This window comes from Macrotis lagotis, chromosome 1 (genome assembly GCF_037893015.1).
Source record: "Macrotis lagotis isolate mMagLag1 chromosome 1, bilby.v1.9.chrom.fasta, whole genome shotgun sequence".
Lineage (NCBI taxonomy): Eukaryota > Metazoa > Chordata > Mammalia > Peramelemorphia > Peramelidae > Macrotis > Macrotis lagotis.
Window position 1 is genome coordinate 850,721,861 of NC_133658.1, and position 20,724 is coordinate 850,742,584.

General features: G+C 36.8%; 1 protein-coding gene across 6 annotated transcripts in view; it reads right to left on the minus strand.

The window, feature by feature from the left end:
• The window catches only part of INPP5B (inositol polyphosphate-5-phosphatase B), a 77,442-nt gene that overhangs the window by 32,943 nt on the left and 23,775 nt on the right, over nucleotides 1-20,724 (minus strand). For all 6 annotated transcript variants that reach the window (XR_012474489.1, XM_074217573.1, XM_074217574.1 and 3 more), the window contains 2 exons: nucleotides 8,333-8,429; nucleotides 7,369-7,539 (listed from right to left, as the gene is read on the minus strand). Coding sequence is in view for 5 of the 6 variants with exons in the window: in XM_074217573.1 (XP_074073674.1) it covers nucleotides 7,369-7,539; nucleotides 8,333-8,429 (268 nt within the window). In the remaining variant the exon portion in view is untranslated. The remainder of the gene's footprint in view (nucleotides 1-7,368; nucleotides 7,540-8,332; nucleotides 8,430-20,724) is intronic.

Consider the following 20,724-nt stretch of genomic DNA (forward strand, 5'->3'; position numbering starts at 1 on the left):
TTAAGAATTCAGATCAACATAATGATCAACAATGATTCCAGAGGTCTAATAATGAAATATGTCAAATACATTTTTGAACAGGAGAAATTATTTTGCTTGACTTATACATTATAGATCTTTTATTTTTTATTTTGTAATTGTTTTCACTAGTGGGGAGGTAGGAGAGAGGAAATGCTTGATAATTGAAAAAAATAAAATGTCACTGCTTTTAAAAAGATATGTTAAAATAGATAGTTTTGATCATATGAAAAGGGAAGATTTTTTTGCATCCCAACTAAGAAAACATTGGAAAAATGTGTTGTTGCTGTAAATAATGCTACTTTAAATATGACATATGAAAGATATAATAAAGAATTGATGGAATTTGTAAAAGTAATAGCTATTCACAATGAATAAAAAAGTTTTTAAAGGATGTAGATAATTTTCAAGAGACAACAAAAATTATAATCACTTGAAAAACTGTTCAAATCAGAAAAATGTAAATTAAAGCAACTTTGAGATAAACAATACTCATCAAATTGGCAAAAATAGCTAAAATCATTAAAATTCAATGTTGATGAGGCTGTTGGGGAAAAAACTCTATTACACTTTTTGAAGGTCAATTTGGAAATATACATCAAGAATGATAAAAAAAATTATTGTTATTATTTTAACTCAATTTTATTTTGAGTTCTGAATTATCTTCCTTTCTCTTCCTCCCCCCCCCCCCACTGACAAGGCTAGAAAACAAAACTCATTATAAATATGTATAGTCATGCAAAATAAATACCCACATTAGCTACGTGTAAAAAAGAAAGAGGGAGAGGGAGAGGAAGAGAGAGAGATAGAGAGGGCAAGGGAGAGGGAGGAAGGGAGGGAGAGAAGAAAATCCAAGGACATCAGCTCTATCTGGAGTTGGCTCATATGTGTCTCATGAGTCCTTTGAAATTGTACTTCAGCCATTCACTTTGTACCAGTGATAATTCTACTAAAATTCTCTCCTAAAAATATTATTAAGTGGAAAAAAGGAATCTATCAACTCAAAAAACATTCAGAGCTCTTTAATTTGTAAGAAAAAACTCAAAACAATATGTTCAGTGATTAAATGAGACAAGTATATAATGGATAGTGTGCTGGAATTATAGTCTGCAAACTCTGATTTAAAATCTTGCTTCAGCCCCTTCCCAGTTTGGAAAACTGGCAGTCAACTTTTTCTTTGAGTCTCATTTCATAAGGTTTGTTTTTGTGAATCTCAACTGAGATAATATGTGTAAAGTACGTGACTAACATTATTACTCTATGATGGTTATGGTGAAGAATGGTAAAAGTTATATCAATAAAAAGAATGTTACTGAGCCAACAAAAAGGAATATGAAGAAATATAGAAAAATATACTATGTTATAAAAGCAAAGGAAGCAGAATTAGAATATACCATATATACTATGACTAAATAAAGAAACTGAATATCATCACCTGGGGAATAAATAAATTGTGGAACGTGAAGTAAGAAACGTATGGGGAGAGGTAAGAGGAACTACTGTAAATCAAATAAGCAAAACCAGGAAGACAATATTCACAATCATTAGAACAATATAAACCCATCTATCAATTAACATCTTTAAATACTTACAATGTGCTTAATGGGCAGCTAGGTGGAAAGAATACCAAACCTGGAGTCAGAAAGACTCATTTTTCTGAGTTCAGATCTCAGCTCAGACACTTACTAATTGTGTGACCCTGGCGAGTCACTTCATTCTATTTGCCTCTGTTTCCTCATATGTAAAATGAGCTGAAGCTAAACATTCCATTATCTTTGCCAAGAAAGCCTCAAATGGGGTCATAGGGAGAAAGGACTAAAAATAACTGAACAACCACAAGAACAGAGTGCTAAATCCTGAGAAGACGATAACTACTACTACTACTACTACTACTACTACTACTACTACTACTACTACTACTACTACTATTAATATCACTACCACTACTAATACCACTACTACTACCACTACCATTACTACCACCACTATCACCACTACCACCACACTATTACCACTAAATGCTAAATATAATAATAAAGTAAACAGAATATTTTGGATCCTTTGACAAAGATAGCTACCTGAGTTGAAGGTAGATAATGACCTAGTTTCCACATTTCTTCTCCAATAAAGTTCTTTTTTTTTGTTTGTTTTTTGTTTAAGGCAATGGGATCAAGTGACTTGCCCAAGGTCACACAGCTAATTATTGTGTCTGAGTCTGGATTTGAACTCAGGTCCTCCTCACTCCAGGGCTGGTGCTCTATTCACTGCGCTACTTTGCTGTCCCTCTCCAATAAAGTTTTAAAGTTATCGCCAAACCAATAATGATCAAGAAATACAGTAAGAAACTACAGTAACTTTTTCCATCTGATAAGTGCATGAAAGGTCAACCAGAAGCCAAAGGGAAAGAGGAAAAGGGGGCTGCCAACAAAGTCAATATCAGTGGAACCAGGAACAGGTCAGAGACACTGAGGCCTATAAGGCTCTATATCTAGAGATAACAGGAATGAAGGACATCTCCTCGCCTAGAAAGCCCCAGAGTGGTCAGAAAGTTCCAGCGGAGACCTCAGAATCTCTAATGATGTGGTAGCAGCATTCACACCAGGACCCCCTGGGCTTTTGGGTTCTGAGGTCCCTAATGTTCTGTCCTGAAACAACAGAGAGGACTCTCAAATTCTCTGCTCTGAATCTCAAAGACTGGAGAGAGGGGAATTTGAATGGACTGGGAGAGATGACTCCAGAACAATGGAACCCAGTTAACCAAACAGAGCCAACCACTCTACCCAAAAGGGCTCACTAGCATAGGTTGCCCTGGCACAAATTCAAGAAGTAATTCTGAAGAGATGGGTAGATTAAAAAAACAAAACAAAATCACCAACCAATATCAAAAATTATTGTAGACCTGGAGATTTCCCTGCAAGAGAAGGAGCAAGAAATTTCATAACAGCCACAAGCAGACAAGTAAAGAAGAAATGGATTTTCTCCAAGGACTACATAAATACCTAGAGAAGAATCAACACAAGTGATAAAAAAAAAATAGCTGGTATGTATATAGTGAAGCAGTTAGATGGTGCCATACTGCAGAATGTGGACCTGGAATCAGAAGACCTGAATTCAAATTTTTCCCTCAGACACTTAACTGGTCGCATGACCCTGGGCCAGTCATTTTACCTGTCTGCCTAAATTTCTTTATCTCTATAAAGAGCACAATAATATATAAAATAATATAAAGAGTATAATAATAACACCTACTTCACAGAGGTGTGAGGATCAAATGTGAAAATAATTAGAAAGTACTTAGCACAATGTCTGATACTCAATAGGCACTAAAAACAGGCTTATTCCCTTCTCCTTTCCCTGAATGCCTTTAAAATTTGCAAAGAATTTTATGTTATTTCATCTATTCCTCATAACAATTCTCTAAAGTGGCTCCTTTTGGAGAGAAGGTCCATATCCACAGGTGTGGTATATTGCATATATTTTCAGATTTTTTTTGGCTAATTTTTTTCCTCTTCTTTTTCTTTCATATAGATATATAGAGAGTGATAGAGAGAGAGGGAGAATGTGTGAGGGGAGAAAAAATTTGCAACTCAAAATCTTGTAAAAATGAAGGCTAAAAGTTGTTTTCATATAAAATTAGAGAAAAATAAAATGCTATTAAAATAAATATTTTGTTTACAAGATGATTCTCTGAGAAGAGGAAGGATACTAAAGGGAAAAAGAAGGGAAATTTTGGGGTTATAAAAAAAGATATCAATAAAAATGATTTAGAAAAAAGAGAACAAAGAAGAAACCAAGAAGAGAATGTTACTTAGTCATTTTCAGTCATATCCAATGCTTCCTAAAATGTAGGTCTGACCATATCACCCCTCCACTGAGTGACTCCCAATTATCTCCAGGTTCAACTCTAAAGGCTCCTTTATGGCTTTATGACCAGCATCATCTAGCTTCCAGGCTTTTTGTATCTCATTCTCCTGCTGATCCAGCAGCCCTGGTCTACTTGTTCCCTGAACATGATCCAACACTACATCTCTTAACTTCTTACTTTTTCAATAACTGTTCCCCCTCTCCCTAGAATGTTCTACCCCTTCCCTCCCATCTCATAACTTTCCTGACTTCCTTCAAGACTCACCTCAATCCCTTCTGCAGGAGGCACTTTTCCAATCCCTTCCCAAGCTATTGCTGTCCTCCATCAGATGGCAAACCATCTACTCTTTTTGTACCTTCTCTGTCTTCCCCACTAGAATGCAGGATCATTTAAGGGATCATTTGACTTCCCTTATATTCCCAATACTTACCACAAAATAACGATTAATAAAGACTTGCTGACTGAAATGAGAAGACATTTCTTTTGCTATCTTGCAGAGGTGGATAACTATGAGATTCTGAATCTTATGTCAGGTGTTTTTGATTTGTTGGTTAGTTTTGATGAACTGCTTTTCTTTTGTTTTTTTTCTATTCTATTTTTATTTTTTGTTACAAGGGTTTGGGGAGAGATACAATGGAAAATATAGAAGTTTTATCAATAATGAATAATGTATATTTTTAAAAACTTTATCATTTACAAATTGCATAAATATGCAAATAAGGACTCAGAAAAGAAACTGTAAACTAGCTATTACTTTGTTCAAATCTATTTTTTTTAAATGTGTAAAATGTTAGGGAAAATACTATCTATATCCAGAGGAAAAAGCTATAGATTCTGAATGCAAAGCAAAGCTTATGTGCATTTTATAAAATTTCTTTTATGTTTTTTCCTTTCTCATATTTTTCCCCTTAGCTCTAGTTCTTCTTTCATAGTTAGGATAAGATAGAAATATGTTAAATTCAATTTTACATGAAAAAAAATGTGTGAATAGTTCAGGTTACACAGTATTATTACATTTTTGCTTATGTATCTCTCTCTCTCTCTCTCTCTCTCTCTCTCTCTCTCTCTCTCTCTGTAAGGTTTTTGCAAGGCAATGGAGTTAAGTGGGGTTAAGGCCACACAGCTAGGTAATTATTAAGTGTCTGAGGCCGGATTTGAACTCAGGTACTCCTGACTCCAGGGCCGGTGCTCTATCCACTGCGCCACCTAGCCACCCTTATGTATATCTCTTAAGACTATAAGTTTAAAATAAAAAAAAATTTTAATCAAATAATGACTTCTTTATGAAATCTTCTCTAAATTCCCCAAGATAGAGTCTCACTCTTTTATATGATCTCTTAGCATTCTGTGTTCCACTTATAAATTAAACGCTTTCCTATTTATACCATATTTATTGATGCAGATGTCTAATCACCCAAATTAGAATATAATCTCTGAGGGCAGGGACCTGGATTTAATTTATATTTGTTGATATGGTACAAAAAGCAATGAAATTCAAGTTGACATGACCTGGAGTAAGTCTCTCAGCTACCCTGGCTTTCATTTTCTTCAACTTTAAAATTAAGAGGTTGGCTTAATGGACCTGCTCATTCCATCAATGCAATAATCAGGGACAATTTTAGAGCACCTGCAATGGAGAATACTATCTGTACCTAGAGAAAGAACTGTGGAGTTTAAACAAAGACCAAAGTCTACTATCTTCAATTTTTTATAAAAAAAACTGTTTTATGTAGGTGGCGTAGTGGATAAAGCACCGGTCCTGGAGTACCTGGGTTCAAATCCAGTCTCAGACACTTAATAATGACCTAGCTGTGTGGCCTTGGGCAAGCCACTTAACCCCGTTTGCCTTGCAAAAACCTAAAAAGAAACTGTTTTATGTACTACGTAATTTTGCTATCTCTAATATTTTATTTTCCCCTCAAAGACATGATTTCTAGCCCAACACATTCAACCTCAATCAATGTATAGCATGGAAACAATGTAAGGATTTTCGGACTGCCTTCTGTGGGAGATGGGGGAGAGAAGGGAGGGTGGGGAGAAAATTGTGGGGTTCAGAAACTTGCAGAAAATATTGTATATACTTGGAAAACAAATAAAATATTAATAAAAAAGAAAAAATTCCAAAATAAAAAAATCAAGAGGTTGGACTAGATAATTTTTAGGATCCCCTAAATTTATAATGGGCAGTTAGGTGTCACAGTGGATACAGCAGCAAGTGTGAGTTGGGAAGATTTGAGTTTAAATTTGACCTCATATATTTACTAGCTACTTGACCCTGGATAAGTCACTTCACTTGTTTGCCTCAGTTACCTCACCTATAAAATGAACTAGAGAAGGAAATGTCAAACCACTCCACTATCTTTGGTAAGAAAACCTTAAATGGGATCATGAAGAGTCAGACATGACTTAGACTCAATATCAACAAAAATTTATGATTCCATGGATCCACTTGGAACACACTGAATTCAAATGACAATTAATAAAAATGTTGCATGAAAAGTCAATAATTTATTTATAATCATAATGCAAAATAATTTAAAATAACAATTGATAAATATTTATCAAGTATCTACTATTTGTTGGGCACTGCACTAAGCATTTAGGTTTAAAAAAGGCAAAAAGATAGTCACTATCCTCAAGGAATTTCTTGTTATTGTTTGCCCTTCATCCTTGAAGAAGATCATGACATCAGGGAGGTAGGTGAAGCCATGACAAGCACATGAATTGGATTTGAGTAAGGAGGGGCTGTGCTAAGTCACCAGCCTCACTTTCTCCTCCAGAGTCATCTGGATCCAGTGGGCAGATATGAATAGAAATGGCTCTGGATGTGAGGCAATCAGGGTTAAGTGTCTTGCCCAAGGTCACACAGCTATTAAGTGGTAAGTGTCTGAGGCTGGATTCGCAATCCCATCCACCTGACTCCAAGGCCAGTGCTCTATCCACTATGCTACCTAGTTGTCCCAATCTAATGGGGAAGGCAATATGAAAACAAATTTATATAAAATAAGCTATATATGGGATAGGTAGGAAATAATTAAAAGAGGAAAAACTCTAGAATTAAGATAGGGTAGGGAAAAATTCTGTATCTTTATCCTAGCTGAAGAGATGCATGGAAGTTTAAGCTGGAAGGGATCCAAGGATTTATTTTTTGTCTACAAAAATGAATTTTACAGATAAAAAAAATTAAGGCACAAATAAGTTATATCCAAGATCACATACTTCTATTCTGCCTTCAATCTTCTACTGACCTAATATATTATATTTATATTCCCAAATCTTGAGTGTGGATTAATACAGCTTTCATTTTGAATTCTTTTTTCAAGGGTCCAAAGTGACAGAGATGGTTTGTAAGTCAAAGAAGAGAACTGAGAGAAAGAGATAAAAAGGAAAAGGCTGGTTCAGCAGAGGGTGAAAAGGAAAGAGAATCTGTGAGCTGCCAGACATCTGGCTTAAACTTCAGAGCTAAGTCAGTATTTTGCTGTTACCTGAAGTTCTTGATGTAAGTATAACCCTCTTCCTTCTGTACCAGTTGAGATTTCACAATTGTGTCTCGGAGGCCAAACTTCTGCATCGATAAGATGTGAGCTTTGTCTGAAACAGTTATTGTGGAAGACCGTACCATGTCACTGGTAATTTCAGGCTTGGATTTATTCAGCCTAGAAAATAATAAGCCAGATAGTTGCATTTTGGTATATCTCAGGGGAGACATATCAATTTCAATTCAACAGCTTCTGTACTTGGGAATCAGAACCAAGGGGATGACAAGGAGAGAAAGCTCTTGGCAGAGCAATGATGTCCCCTTTACCATGGCAAGTAATTCTCCTTGTGGTCAGAAGGTGGCAGAGGGCAACCTTGTTTCTTACCACAAACCCCATAAAAATCACAGGAAGGAGCCTCTTTCCAGAGAGTGTTGTCTTATTCAACAGAGTAAACAAGACAAGGAAAAATATTTCCTTTTCCCAGGATGATAAGCTCTGGGCACATTTCCAAATACCCATCTCTGACTCTCTAGGGCTGCAAGGGTTTTGGCTACCATTACTAAAATTATGTTTTTCTCCCACTTGCTTGGAAAGCACAAGAATAATGTAGACTCTGGGAGGGGGGGAGGGAGAAGAGGAAGAATTTGAGATTGAGGCCAGAATATAGACATAGCATAAGTTCCTTAGGGTTTTTAAATATCCTTTACCTGTCTTTTTTATTTTAATTTTATTTTTATTTAAGGCAATGGGGTTAAGTGACTTGCCCAAGGTCACACAGCTAGGCAATTATTATTAAATGTCTGAGATTGGATTTGAATTCAGGTCCTCCTGATTCCAGAGCTGGTGCTCTATCCACTATGCCACCTAGCTGCCCCATCCTTTACCTGTCTTGCTGAATTTCTTCTAGCTTATAATATACACTAAAATTCCCTACTCTGAAACTACAAAGTCTGAATGAGAGAAGTCCTACTTGGTAGATGCAGTTTCAGGTTTCTCAAAAACCCAAGAGCTTTGCTCTCCCAGGACTCCTTTCCCATTTGGCTTCAGTTCTTCAGGATCTGGAAAACCTAAAAGGACAAGAAGAGGAAGAAAATATCAGATACAGATATCTACTCATTTAGAGGTTGTTTGCTGTTGTTATTCATTTCTTTGTGAACCCATTTGGAGTTTTCTTGGCAAAGATATTGGAATGGCTTGCCATTTCCTTCTCCAGTTTATTTTACAGATGAAGAAACTGAGGCAACAGAGTTAAGTAACTTGCCCCAAGATCAGCTAATAAATGGCTGAGGATGAATTTGAACTCAGGAAGATGAGTCTTTGTGACTCCAGGTCAGGAACTGTGTGCACTATGGTGCCACCTAACGGACCTATCATAAGTGATTCTCTAACTACAGCTTTCTTCCTACACATACATACACACATACACAGACAGACCCTCATTGATTCTTAAACTATAATGGTATGCACATTGATCTAAAAATGCATAGAAGGGTATGGATGATATTCTTAACCTGTAGAAGTTTAATTCAGCTCAACAAATACGAATGAAGTCTGTTATGGACCAAAGCATAATGCTAGACACTTAAAGATATAAAGACAAGACATAATTTCCAGCTCTTGTTCTCAAGAAGTTTATTGGGAAATGGGGAAAGCAGAGAAGGGAAAAGAGGAAACTGCATGCAAAAAGTACTATAAGGATTCAGAAGAGAAGGGATCAATAGTTGTTCCCAGCTATCGTCTCCTCTATTAATCTGGAAGCCCTTGAGTGCAGGGATTGTCTTTTGCCTCTTTTTTATCTCCATTGCTTCTGGCACATAATGGTGCCTAATAAATGTTTATTGATTGCTGGGATCAAGGGGAAAAATATCTAAATAAAGGTGATATTAGAGATGATCTTGAAGGATGAATAAATCTACTAAATCTGAGTTACTGCAGAGAGTTTAAAAACATGGTAAGCAGAATGAAAACAGCAAAAGCAAAGGGAAGGAAGAAATTATTTTCAACTGTTAGTTTTACTCCCTTTTCTCTCTCTCTCTCTCTCTCTCTCTCTCTCTCTCTCTCTCTCTCTCTCTCTCTCTCTCTCTCTCTCTCTCTCTCTCTCTCCCTCCCTCCCTCCCTCCCTCTCTGGCACAGTGTCATAGAATGGAAAGGATTGGTAGTCAAGACATGGATTCTAATTCTGCCTCTGTCATTTACTGTATGACCTTGAACTGAGGTCACAGCTTCCTTGAGACTAATTTCCCTATCTGCAAAATGGAGACTATATCTGCTCTGATAAAGTAACAAATTGCTAATGGGGTCAAGTGAAGCAGTTAAAATTTAGGAAACTGTAAAATGTCATACAAATAGGAAGAATTGTTATTTTCTCACCCCAAGGAAAGCCCAGGGTCCCACAACTTGCCTTTTCCCCCACAAGGGAAATCCCTGACTATTAGATTCAGAAGAGAGTGCTTGGGCATTTTCTTCCTTCTCTCTCACCCCCACTCAGATGTTAAAATTATGAACTTAACAACAAATAAAATATATGTATATATATATATTATATATATATATAAAATGTAATACACACACACACACACACACACACACACACACAGTATAGCATAAAAGGAGAAAACTCCATGAAATGGAGAATGTCTTACTATGTAATATTTCCTTTTTGTTTTGAATACAGTAAATAATAAACTCTACATGTCATTTTCAAAAATATCTCACTTGTCTGTGATTTTTTTCTGATCTGATTTCTGTTTCCTTCTCAATGGGGAGAAACACTATGTCTTTGTTACCCTTACCCCTCTCACTACCCACCCCATAGAAAATAGAAAAATCTCATAACAAATGTGCATAGTCAAGCAAAATAAATTCTCACTATTGGTCAAGTCCTGAACACTATTTTTTGATCTATTTGCCTTATTTTACAAAGGTCAAAGAAATGAAACTGGAATAAGCTGTCAGAGGGCACACCCTTCTTTTTGCTCTTACCAAAAAAAATCTAAGAATTCCCAATAGTCATATTATACCAAGAAATATTTTGGGGCAAGTTTACACTACATGATTAAAATGAGAAGAAAAAACAATTTCTTTTTCTATGAATAGCATCTTTGCTTCCAGAAAGATTAATCCCTTGTCAAGAGAGAACATGAAGAGGTTACAGACTCTCTTTGCTCCATTTCTCAAATTATGCTAGTATTACTGGAGGAATGAAACACCACAGAAAAATTCTGATCTGAAGAGAATGACTAAAAATACATTTTCAGTCATGTTTGCCCCATAAATTCCTTCTTCTGAAACAGATCATTCAATCCCAGTGAAAATGCCTTATGTGGCCTATGAATCAACAAGATACCTTGCTCTCATCTTAGAGAGTATAAAACAGACAGGGAAGGGAAACATGGCTATGGATATTTGCAAATGCCCATTCTTCCTGCCTGATCCTTTTCTTCCATCTTCAAATGAAATTTGTGTCCCTGAACTCACTGCCTCCCTTGAATCACAGGATGCTTATCTTGAAATTGTCTTTCAGGTCATTTACTAAAAAACTATGTTAGTTATTTACTATTACTAAGTCTCAAAGGAGGGAAATAATTTATCCATTGCCAATGGTAGCATGGTAGAGTGGAAGGAGTGATAGGCTTGGAATTCTAGAACCTGGGTATGCCCTTTAAGATCTTTTATGTGGCTTTAAGCAAGTCATTTAGCCTCTCTGTGCCTGTTTCCTCAGCTATAAAAAAAAAAAAAGAGGTTAGGTTAAAAGATTTCTAAGGTCCTTTCAGTTCTAAATCTATGACATTAAAGTAACAAAGAGGGGCAGCTAGGTGGCGTAGTGGATAAAGCACCAGCCTTGGAGTCAGGAGTACCTGGGTTCAAATCAGGTCTCAGACACTTAATGATTACCTAGCTGTGTGGCCTTGGGCAAGCCACTTAACCCCATTGCCTTGTAAAAAAAAAAAGTAACAAAGAAAGTGAGTAGAAGATTAGGGACTAAAACAGAAGTCTTATTAACTTCTAGGTCATATTCTTAAATTATAGGTATGTGACTAGCCACACTAGCCACTCAAACAAACAAACAAACAAACAAACAAACAAACTCCAGTGGCTTCCCAGGACCCTTAGTTAGTACCTAGTATCATATGCAAACTTCTTTTTGGCATTAAAAACACTTTTCGGGGCGGCTAGGAGGCGCAGTGGCTAGAGCACCAGCCCTGGAGTCAGGAGTACCTGAGTTCAAATCCGACCTCAGACACTTAATAATTACCTAGCTGTGTGGCCTTGGGCAAGCCACTTAACCCCATTGTCTTATAAAAACTAAAAAATCAAAAACAAAAAAACTTTTCAACCTGGCTTCACTCTCTACTTTTCCTGGCTTATCATACAATATCTCTTTAATATACAAAAATTCAGCTAAACTTATTTTTGTGGTGTTCATCATAACTGACATTCAATTACAAGTCTATGTTCACATGGAATATCTCACCTCACCTCAATCTCTTAGCATCTTCAGTTGCCTTCAGAGTTTGGTTCAGTTGTCACCTCCAACATAAAACCTTGTTTAATCTTCCAACTGATGCTGCCTCATCCACCAAAATTACTTTTTATGATATATGTATATATTTTATTATTGTTTAGTTATTTCAGTTATTTTTGTGACCCCATTTGGGCTAATTTTTTTTTTAGCAAAGCTATTTAAATGGTTTGTCATTTTCTTCTTTAGCTCATTTTATAGATGAGGAAACTAAGGCAAACAAGGTTAAGAAAGTGTCTGAGGCTGGATTTAAACATATATATACATACATATATATATATATATATATATATGTTTATATATACACACACACATATAAAACAGATACGGTGGGCAGCTAAGTGGCACAGTGGATAGAACAGTGGCTTTGGAGACAAGAGAACAGGAATTCAAATCTGGTCTCAGATACTTGACATTAGATAGTTGTGTGATCTTGGGCAAGTCACTTAATCCTGATTGTCTCATATCCAAGGCATCTCTAGTCATCCTGTTTCATCTGGGCCACTGGGCCCAGATGGCTCTGGAGGAGTAAGGCTGGTGACTTAGCACAGCACTCCTTCACTCAAATCTAATTCATGAGCTTGTCATGGTATCACCTCTCCTCATGACATGGTCTTCTTTGAGAATGAAGGACAAACATAATCATATTTACACATATATAGATATGCATAAATTTACATATTTATACATATATATTGTCTTCTCCAATGGAATGTAAATTCCTTGAAGACAGGTTTTCCTTTTTTTGCTGTTTCTACAGTACCCAGCATATAGCTGACAATGAAGAAATGCTTGGGGAGTAATCATTTGCCTTTCCCCTAAGCAGTGACTCAGTTCTACCAGAGGGCCAGTTTTCAGACCAACCTAAATATCCCATTTCTTTAAACTAGGGAACCAGGAACACTCATGGGTAGAAAGTCTGCTCTCCATTATGCTCTGTCTTTCCTTTTCTTCCCCATCCCGCCCTGATTCTAACTATATCTCATATCAAACACAGGGTATCATTCTGCCTGAAACAGCCAGCAACACTTCCAAGTAAGGTGGGGAGCAAATTAAAATAGAATTGGGAAATACTGAACAAGAGAAATAAAATAAAAATATCATAGAACATTGACAATGTTACTCTGTGGTTTTCTAAGTCATTAGGCAGTCCTCACATTTCCTTTATGTACAGTCTAGTGACCCCTATTCCTATTTGAGTTAGACAGTGCAAATCTGTAGAACTCCTAGAATACTATATTTCTTCCCTGAAACATGCACTAGGAAGGGTCAAATAGAAGAGAACTCTACTGGGGAAGGGAAAGTTCTGTCAGTTTGCTGACCAATGCTTTCCTCACTCAAGGAAAGCTTGCTATAAGGAGTACAGAACACTTCTGTTTTAAAAACTAGATCTTAGCACTTCATTTGGATCTTGTCAAGCTATCTGTGAATGTTGGTTTCTTCCTTCATCAAATAATATTTCCCCTATACTTTGGAATGAACTCCACCAAGTCTTTTTTTTTTAGGTTTTTGCAAGGCGAATGGGGTTAAGTGGCTTGCCCAAGGCCACACAGCTAGGTAGTTATTAAGTGTCTGAGACAGAATTTGAACCCAGGTACTCCTGACTCCAGGGCCGGTGCTTTATCCACTGTGCCACCTAACCACCCTCCACCAAGTCTTAAAAAATTCCCTTTTGATCTTCTTGGGACATAACCTTTCCAGAACTTGCCACAATGGCTGGCTAACACATGCCTTTTCACCAAATACAATGCCAGTCAAAGTCCTATGGGTCTTATCATCAGAGATTATCCTGAATGCAATCTCTGGGGCATTTCACTAATTACCTTTTTTCCATTCCATATTGGAATTATTTCCCATCTGAGATGGTTTCTGCATATTCCAGACATACCAGGTCAGAAGGGTAGATCCTACCTCACTGACCAGTTGTTATGAAAGATGCCTGAGGTATTCACCCTTACAGATATTATACATTGCATATATTTTATGAGCAAGGCAGCTAAACCAGTTTCACATGCATAACTGACATACATCTTCTCCCCAAGGGCAGTCTTCAATATGTCTTCTGTCTTAGGCTAGGCAAGTCACCTCCTTTGAGGTCTAGCTGTGACATTTCTGCAGGTTTGCCCACATTGGGATGGACAACAGGTAAAGGTTTGACCCCCTTCAACTTATCCTGATTCTTTCTCTCTCTATGATAACGCCTCTCCTGTCCCTTCCTTCTGTTTTTGCTCCTAATTATGAATTTTCTTGCTTCTCTTTCTACTCTCAGGAAAGGATTTGCAAGAGTCAGGTCAATTTCTCAGCTACTTTAGTTCATAAAATAGCCATCACATGCATTACTAAGTAGTGTGGTAAATCGAGCATTCTTTTTTTTTTTAGGTTTTTTGCAAGTCAAATGGAGTTAAGTGGCTTGCCCAAGGCCACACAGCTAGGTAATTATTAAGTGTCTGAGACCAGATTTGAACCCAGGTACTCCTGACTCCAGGACCGGTGCTCTATCCACTGTGCCTAGCCGCTCCTAAATCGAGCATTCTGCCCAGAGTTAGAAATGCCTGAATTCAAATCTCATCTCAGATATGTATCAGTCCTAGGACCCTGGGCAATGTCTTCAACGATAAAATGGGGATAATAATAATAACACCTACCTCACAAGATTGTTGTGAGATCAAAGAAGATAAAACTTGTAAGGTACTCAGTATAATCCTGGCACATTGTTGGCACTTAAAACTGCTTCCCCCGTCTTTTCTTCCCAAATTATCTTCTTGCCTTCAATCTTTCTCCCACACTGAACATACTTTTGCTAGATTGATCTCCTTAAAATATCACTTTCAAGCCATACCATTAAAAAAATTAAAGAATGATAGATATATTTCACAATTGTACTTGAGGAAAAATTCATAAGCAAATGAGGGATATAAAAAATTATGAAAGCAGAAATAAAAATTATACAAAATGACTAAGATGACGTAAATGAAAACAATGCAAGGTGGCATCTGAGCTCAGAATTTAATCAATGACCAATCATCATTCCAGAGGACAGATGATAAAACATACTTCCTGGATTTCAGCAGAAGAATGGAAGACTGACTTTAGGTGTAACAGATTACAAACACTATTCGTCATGATCTCCTTGTAGGTTTTTTTATATGATAGGTAGAATGAGAAAAGTGAGGGGAGATGCTGAAAAGTGACATATACATATATACATACATACATACATATATATATATATATATATATATATATTTTTATATAAATTCCTTTCATCTCTTCCCCAAACCTCCCCTAAAAACCCATGTCTTCTTTTTCAAAAATGTTTAACCATTTCCCACTTTATTCAAAGCATGAAAAATCTTCTTGACTCTAATAAAATGAGAATGCAATCATCTCTAACATTCCTTCTAACTCTGAGGGTCTATGGTGGCCTGGCATAGCATTCAGGCATCCATTTCTAATTTATTTTACCAAGTTTTTCTTTTACCAAACTCTCTAATCTTTCCTTTAATTAAGAAGTATCCTATGGAGCAGCTAGGTGGTACAGTGGGTAGAGCACAGGTCCTGGAGTCAGGAAGACTTGAGTTCAAATGTGATCTCAGACACTTAATAATTGCCTAGCTGTGTTACTTTGGATAAGTCAATCTTAACTGATTACCTTAAATAAATAATTAAAAAAAGAAGTATCCTATGACTGGAATTCCTAGTTCTATTCCTCCCTTTTTTTAATACAAATTCTACCCATCTATCAAGATTAGGCTCATTTCCTAGTTTCTCTTCTCTAAATCAAAAGGAAATACTACTCAGAACTAGAATAAAGTTTGTCCATTTCCATTACTTGACACTTAATTTTGTCTTCTAGTGTTATTTAAACATCCACTGATGAGTGTATTCTCTAAACAACTAGAGTGTAAACTTCTGAAAGGCAAGAATTTTAAGTAATGAGTTCATTCTATGTATTTAATTTTCTTCCCTTGAAATGTTCAGTCAAGAAAAAAATCTTGGCCAATTGTGTCCCTTGTGGGTCACATTTTGTTTTAGAAAAATCTTAGAAAAATCCCCCCAAAATAGGGGCAGCTAAGTGGCACAATAGATAGAGCATGGGCCCTGGAGTCAGGAGACCTGAGTTGAAATCCAGCCTCAGATACTTAATAATTACATATCTGTGTGATCTTGGGCAAGTCACTTAACCCCATTGCCTTTAATAAATAAATAAATACAATTTTTAAGAAAACAAATAAATAAAAATACTTTAAAAAAAGAAAATCACAAAATAAAATTATGCTGCAGTTTTATTTATTTTGTTAAATATTTTCCAATATAAAAATTTCCTTTTTTTTGGCTCCCCCTACACTCAGAAGTTTGACACTTCCTGTTTGGACCATCATAATCTCATCAGACAGACTTTGTGTGTGTGTGTGTGTGTGTGTGTGTGTGTGAGAGAGAGAGAGAGAGAGAGAGAGAGAGAGAGAGAGAGAGAGAGAGAGAGGAAGGGGGAGAGAGAGCTCTCTTGCAATGAGTGAAGGAACTCCCTAACTTCCCCTTTCTGAGTTTTTTGAGAGACTGGTCAGTGTTATAGTACTACTTTTCACATCATTTCCATCTAGAGTTTATCTACTGGCACTGAAGAATCTGTAAAAACATGCCAGAAGCAAACATTGTTTCAAAAACAAAGCTTAAGTTAATCTTAGTGAATAATAAACTCAGTGAAGTGTTGGTTAATTTTGGTAAAAATATTTTCCCATTTTCCAATCATTGTTACAAGAGATGCTTCAATGGGGTGGAGGGGAGAAGAGGACTGAATATATTTGAAAATGAAGATAATATAAAACAAAAGATAGCAAAAATTGTAAATAAGTTTGTCTAATACCTTAATCCTTTATAATGTTGCCTCAGTTAACATTTTCCAATAATATAATTTATAAATTACCAACAAACTAAACCATAGCATTTTAAATGACACTGACATCATTTAGTCAACAGTTTAAGATATAAATTGAAGGGCTGGTAGAAATCCAAATGAGTATATAAGTTTCAGCAGGGTTGACTTTACCAAATGATAGTTTTGTAATATTCCCATTCTCTTCCTGACTGTGAATCTGGCTTTCAGAATTTTAATATTCTGCCTTAGCTGTAGTTTCACATGGAACCTCCCCCAGTACCTTGGGCCTCCTCTTCCTGGAACATCCCTCCTCTACCATGCCACCCTCATCCCCTTTTATCTTCTACAGATAAATTCGTCCAGGGGTTTCCATTGCAGGGAAATGCCCCAACCAGCCAACTTATTCTAGATACATTTAATCTACACACACACACACACACACACACACACACACACATCGTTCCTTTTTCTAGGTTCTATCTTTCCTTCTTAGAATGCAAACCCTTTGAGGGCAAGGGCAGGCTTTCTTTTTCCTTGCATTTAGTTTCACATAGTATCTGCTATGTGTGTTGTTAAGTCATTTTTCAGTTATGTCTAATTCCCCATGACCTTGTTGGCAAAGACCCTGGAGGGATTTGCCATTTCTTTCTCCAGCTCATTTTATAGATGAGCAGACACTAAGACTTGCATCAGGCAAGTACGTGTCTAAGGTCAAATTTGAACTCATAAAGATGAGTCTTCCTGATTAGGTCCAGTACTCAATCCACTGGGCCACCTAGTTTCCTTTCCTAGTATATAATGATGTTTGTCCTTCATTCTCCAAAAAGACCAAGACATCAGGGAAGGTGATACTATGAGAATCATATGAATTGGATTTGGGCGGGGGGGGCTGTGCTAAGTCACCAGCCTCACTTTCCCCTCCAGAGCCATCTGAGTCCAGTGGTCAGATAAGAATCAGAACTAGTGGAGATGGCCCTGGATGCCAGGCAGTTAGGGTTAAGTAACTTACCCAAGGTCACATAGCTAGTATCAAGTGTCTGAGGATAGATTGGCACTCCGTTCTCCTGACTCCAAGACCAGTGCTCAATCCACTGGGCCATCTAGTTGATGTGTAGTAAGTGATTAATAAATATCTGTTGTCTTGCCCATTTGTAACACTTCCTGCAAACTAACTGTAATAGTGTCCTACAATATTTTTAAACAAGCACTTTATAAAAGCTATACTTATACAGACTGCATGCATAGAGGAGCCCCCTATGAGACTCAACAGTTTATGACAGCATGATACACTAGCAAAATTCTGAGTATTTTTCATGGGGTAGTTAACAGATTATGGCTGCTCAGTCACTATGAAATAACTGTCATCACCAATAAGATAAGATAGAATGCTAATTCAGTCATTCAATAGGTTTATTAAGTCCTTTTTATGAGCAAGGCACTGTGCCAGGACCTAGAAATAATAAGCATTCATTAATATTCAACAATTGCCTTCAAGGAAGAATTTGATTTTATCCCAAGTCAGAGCAGAATGCCATCCCAAACCAGCTTTGCCTCTCTTTCAGACACCAGATAGCAGTTTGTTGAACACCCAGTTTCTAAAACAGGAAGCAGTTCAGGTTTCTGAACAACCCTTCCCATCACTAATCACACGCTGCAGGTTATCTCTTTGGGTTAACATCTGTTAATGCACAACTCAAACAGGATACTTTTACTCTAAGCAACAGTTCTAATGAGTCATCAAGCAAGAAACCTTCCAACATGAATAAAAGTGATTCAAAGTTAACCAAGTAGAACTCAGGAAAATAATGTATGCATTGACTACAACAATGTAAAGGGAAACTACAACAATCTCAAAAAAAATAAAAATTCTGCAATTGTAATGATCAAACTTGACCTCGAAAGAGAAGATACAGCTCCCTATTTTCTCTAAAGAGGTGGGCATGGTTGTGGTTGTTGTTTATCCTTTGTTCTTGAAGAGAACCAATGACATCAGGAAGGTGATGTCTTGATTGGAAGGGAATTGTATTAAGTAAGAGAGAGTGTGCAAAGTCACCAGTCTTTCTTTCTCCTCTGGAGCCATCTGGGTCCAACAGCAAGATATAGATTAGCATGACTAGAGATGGACATGAAACATTGCATTTAATATCAGATTTAATTGATGGGCCAGCTAGTTATGCTAAATTGTCTTCCAGCCCCCCCCCCTCTCTTTTTAATCATTTGTTACAAGGAATGAGACCTAGGGGTTTAAGGAAGAAGGATATATTTGCAAATGAAGATGGTATAAAAATAAAAGTTATCAACAAAAAATTTTAAGAAAAAAAAGTCTTCCAAGAAAAGACATAGAAATTGTAATGTAATAGAGAAACAGTAAGAGATGACTATCTGGGGCAGCTAGGTGGCACAGTGGATAAAGCACCAGACCTGGAGTCAGGAGTACCTGGGTTCAAATCCAGTCTCAGACACTTAATAATTGCCTAGCTGTGTGGCCTTGGGCAAGCCACTTAACCCCATTTGCCTTGTAAAAACCTAAAAAAAAATGACTATCCAATATTCCCCTCCCAGGGCCTTAATGTCACACCCACAGGGCCAAAAGAGAAGTGGATAAAAGAAGACCAAGGAGAAGTGAGGGTTTGTCCTGCCTAATGAGGAAGAAGGCAGTGACCTCAGGACTGAGCAGCTGGGGCCCTAACTTACCCTCTGCTTTAGGTAAGAATTCTACCTTACAGGGGGAACAAAGTGTCTACATATTAAGATTTGCAATCTATAATCATGCTCTCCTTTGGATAGATGCATAGATGGCATGCTCATTGGAGCATGTGTCTCACAGGAGCTAAAAGGGACAATTAACACATTGAATGACATAATCAGAACCCCACAGTTGCAGGAGGTACATAATTCTATTTCCATATTATAGAAGGAAGGGAAGATAGTTAAGAGACTGCCCAATGCTGCATCAAGAGAGAATCAGATTTGTTAAAATTTCACACTTTCAACTCTTCCTCATCCTACTCCTTTTTGCAATAGTCACACATCATTAACATTTGCCATTTTAGGTTTTGACCTTTTCCTCTTCTCCAAAGATAAAACTTCTAAAGCAAAAGGAAAAATCAATCTTGGAGAAATAATTGGCTAAGGGAGCACTAAAAAAACACAACTTTGTTCCAATACTGAAATTATTAGCACTTCCAGAAATAAACTTCACATTCACACTTATTTACTAACTTCAGATAATATAGATTATTACATTGTACATAAAGACTATTGCTGTAGTATGATTCAAGAAAGAAATATGTACAAGTCACCTATTTTTTCTGTTTATCAACATAATGACATCTTTCCTCTGGCAAATATTTATTCTTCACTCTGAGCTGTCCCTAAGGACTCTTCTTTTCAAAGTTTCATTTCTAACTGAATATTTATGGTTTATTTGCCTTGTTCTCTAAACTGTCCCTCAAAGAATTCAAAAGCAAACTTTTTAAAGAGAAAGTCCTGAGAGAGAAAGTTTGTTGCTCTAAAGTTACAAAGAGCACAGAAGGAAAACAGCAGGTGGGGAAGAGGAAGAAAGTGAATACACAAGAACCCTTTGTGTAAGAACAGAAAGGTGACCTAAAAATGATCTAATTTGCTTAGAAGTCAGTATAGCCTCCAGCCCAACTGAACAAGGTAGAGGTAATTGGGGTGTCACTGCATCTAGGCTAAATGGAAACCAATTCATTTTTTACCATTCCTTTCACATCAAATGGGTCTGTTCACAAAAGAAACTTTGTTTATTAATCCCAACAGAGTAAAATCCCAGAACTTGGTTGCAATTTTTTTAAGAGGCCCAGGAGTTATTATTCCAGCAATCTCTCGGGGCAGTCTACTATGGTTATCTGTTTTATGCTTTGTTGGGATCTTGTAATATAAATAGTACTCATTTCCTTTCAAGGGCTAGTCAAGTCATAATACTTTGCTGGTTCACCAG